The sequence below is a fragment of the Solanum pennellii genome, chromosome 1 (assembly GCF_001406875.1).
Source record: "Solanum pennellii chromosome 1, SPENNV200".
Classification (NCBI taxonomy): domain Eukaryota; kingdom Viridiplantae; phylum Streptophyta; class Magnoliopsida; order Solanales; family Solanaceae; genus Solanum; species Solanum pennellii.
Window position 1 is genome coordinate 89,448,520 of NC_028637.1, and position 3,934 is coordinate 89,452,453.

At 34.4% G+C, this 3,934-nt stretch overlaps 1 protein-coding gene across 1 annotated transcript; it reads right to left on the bottom strand.

Annotated features, from left to right (window-relative positions):
- Window positions 1-515: 515 nt before the first annotated feature.
- Window positions 516-3,151, bottom strand: LOC107007636. Its single transcript, XM_015206332.2, has 2 exons — window positions 2,989-3,151; window positions 516-2,823 (listed from the first exon to the last, which is right to left on the bottom strand). Exon 2 carries the CDS (start codon window positions 2,675-2,677, stop codon window positions 815-817), a length of 1,863 nt encoding a protein of 620 aa, XP_015061818.1. The 5' UTR covers window positions 2,678-2,823; window positions 2,989-3,151; the 3' UTR covers window positions 516-814.
- Window positions 3,152-3,934: the final 783 nt, after the last annotated feature.

Below are 3,934 nucleotides of genomic sequence, written 5' to 3' on the forward strand. Positions count from 1 at the left end.
AACTAACAATTCTTTAATATAATTTCTTTTTACATGGTTAAAACAATCTCTTCATATCGAACCTGAATTATTATTTTTTGCAAAATTTAAGATGATGAGTCTTTCTTACAAAATATTAACTTATAGTTCATTGAAATCAGAATTTGGAATCTCAAATCTTGCTCTTGGAGAATACTGAAATCATGATCCCAAATCGCATATCTAAATGCCCAATAAAAAAAAATATCACTTAAGAACATGGATAGCCAACATCTTAATGAGCGCACTGATGAGCTAGTTCAATAGAAAGAGTTGAATCTAGCAGAGAAGACCCAAATATGAAACTCGCAAAACTGTGATAATTTTGGAATACTTTAGTCATCTACTATTGCATTCCTCCCTAAAAGCTCCCACATTTTTGCCCTTCATAACCTTAGGTTGGACGTGAGGGTGCTTACCATCCGCGATTTTAGCCATCAACTCTAAAGCACAACAGGTATTTTGTTTTCATTTGATGGTGAAAAGAAAGAAATAAATAAATGAATGGAGCAAATGGTAATAGTAATATTCATAGCATCTTACACTAGTCCAAGCAAATAGGACTACAAGAAGCTCAAAAAATGAATAATAAACACTATTCTATAGTAATCACCTATACAACCTCTAGTATTGGCCTACAACGTGGAAGAAAATCCAGAAAACATAATAACAGTAAAATACATAAAAATAGATCAAGAATATAACTTGCAAAATTCAATTCTAGTAACCAAGCTTGAAATGCACCATCAATTGCTTGAAGGTTACCTGTGCATCTCAGAAGGTAACTCGCCATCATCTATCTTGCACATAACGTGTTGATCAGCACGTGACCAAGCATAATGTCCACAAAGTATTGGTGCCCAATCTGGCCATCCCTCCACTTCAACTTGGCAGGAGCACGGCCATAATGCACCCCGTCATTGCATCTGTTGTCGTAGTGCCATGGATAAGTCATGTCAAAATCATCAATGACGCGATCAAGTAAACCATATGCCCTAAACTTATCCAAGACTACACCATTGAAGGCCTCCATTTTACTTGGATTGAATGCTAATTGTCTAGCATATCCTCCGGTGGTAATTGTGGTCCTATATATGACTTCGGGTGGTGTCAACCCTCTCTGCCTTACCCCATTAAATACCTCAGCCCAGAATGATGCAGCATAGTCCGCGCCTTCAATGAAATGCCTAACATTAGGCCAATACACTCCATCATGTAAGCCTGAATTCATGATTATAGTGTCTGGAACAACATGTCCAGAGAAGTAGCCTTTCAAAAGTTCTCTATAGCCAGCATCTCTCAATGAATTCAAGCCTTGATAATTTCCTGTTTGGTTATGATGCCCATTGAAGATGTTAGTAAATCGAACTGTTTGTGATGGATTCCTCGGGTTGGTGACGTTCAAATCAGATCTTCTTGGGACGTCCTTTATATCATTCACATCTAAAATGAAATTAAGGATGTTTCGCACTGTGTCACAATGATTCGAATCACCCCACCAGAAAATCCAACGATCCTTTAAACAATTCCATGCTTCTTCACTTGAGAACATCTTGAATGAACAATGTGTTGAATATACCCAACCATTGCTCTCCAAGGATCCCAATGGACCATCACACCATGGTTTTTGGCATGGGAAATTTGGTTCTTGGCATCTGTATCTCCCATCTCTACTAATTGGACAGCTATCATTCTTGGCATGACGAGTCCATCGACCAGACCAAACATCTCTAACAAGATCTGACTTCTTGCATTGAGATATTTCAGGTAAATCAACAGAGGACTTGGAGAATTTGATTGGGATCACGCGCAGAACCTTGTCAAATGCAAATCTTACAGGCGAAAACTTCAAGCCTTCATGATGTCGAAATAGTAGGATGATTGTAAGATTGTAATTTCCAGCAAAATCAGGGTGGACTTGCAGGGAAAACTGATAAGTCCCATTACCAAAATCTTTAATTGGAGGCCTAGACTTCCACGTTTCACCAGAAATATCAGTTTCATAATAATCACCACCCAAACAATGAGGTTTCCCAGAATCATCCAATGCATGAAAAAAAAACTCATGAATATCCCCAGTTGACAACTCAATATTCTCACGACCATCCAAAGCAGGGATTTTTACATCCACAGTTCTTGAATCCCTACAAGGCTCGCCACCAGGAGCCAACCACTTAGTAAGAAGATTCGACGAATAGTTTGCCTCTAATTCAGCTGAAATCCACCTAAAAACTCCTGGTCTTGAATCCTCTACCCATTCTAGTTCCTTATTAGACACCATTTCAAGACTGAAATCAGGAGCATTACCTTGATTTTCAGTCAAATTAACTGGTTGAGGTTCAACTTTAGGAGCAAGATTTTTTCGGGCAAAATCTCGATTCAAATTCTGTTGAGTATTTACAGAATGAGGTCTTAAAGAAATATTAGTAAAGCTAAAATCTTTAAAGCCAGGACTAAACTTTCTTGAACTATTCACCTTCAACAAAACAAAATCTCTCTGAAAACTACCCACACTAACACCATCAATCCCCCACACAATCAAGATACCAAGAAAAACACCCATTGTCAATAGCTTAAACCACCACTGAACTTTGGGGTTATTAGACCTCATACCCCACCCAAAATTTCCCGCTTTCTCAGGCATCTGAGAAGAAAACATCTTGTCAATGTTGGCACCAACTCACCAAACTCCAACAGCACAACCAAGAACCATAAAAAAGCTTTACCTTTTCCCTCAAATCTTTGACACCAACAGCAAGAACTGTACAATCTACAAACCCACCATGAACCTTGAAAAAAACTCACCTACTAGTAAAAAAGATTAAATCTTTACATTAAGTATCTGACAAACATCAGAAAATCAATAAATACCCAATTCTTGAAACAAGAAAATAAGTAGTACCACAACTTCTTTTTCAATAAAAAATGTACTGAAAAAAAAAGAAGCTAAATAAATATAGTGAAACTCACAAGTAATAAAGCTTCAAGAAAAAGCAGAGCCAAGTTTGTCAAAGCTTTTAAGGCAGCATAAAAGTATAACAAGGAAAATGATAAGCTTATTGTATATTGGACAATGAATAATCAAAGAACAAGAAGATTCCAACTATGATACAAAAAAAGTTTCTACTGAAAAAAATATAAAAGAAAATGCTGTTTATTTGTAATTGATATTCCTAATTGTCGATAATACCCTTGAAGTTGTATAGAATTACTATATTGCACGTCACCGACAGACACGGAAATGGAATATTGAGCCGCCGAACATGGGACTTTTATCCCAGCGACCTTACCGGGGCATTTATGTCTTCTCGAAATTATTATTTGCCACGTGGCACACTAATTTATTTTAATTAGTATATTTATTTATGTTAAAAACAAAAATTACGCTAAATGTCATTCTTAATTTGAGTTGGAATCAAACTGTTTTCTATAATTAGTAGAGTTATAGTTATATGAATCTATGAGCTATTTTTAGACTCTATATTATCATAGTTTGGAGTATAAATTAATTTGACTTTATCAATACTTACCGTATGCTTTTTACTTATAAGTTAAAAATAGAAAGCATAATCAAAATTATATAAGATAGTGTAGAATTATTTTTTATTTTGAATAATTTATTTAATATTTTTCATCCCATAACATTCAGAGTATATGTGCTTTTTACTTATACGTTAAAAATAGAAAATATAATTAAAATTATATAAGATAGTATAAAATTATTTTCTTATTTTAAATAATTTATTCAATATTTTTCACCCCGTAACATTCAGAGTATATGAAAATGTCAACTTCGTAGTTTTGTTACTTTGTATATGCCAATTAACATATTTAAGAAATAAAATAATAATAATAATATTATATATATATATATATATTACAATTTGTATATGTATTAAAAGTTAGAACATAGAAG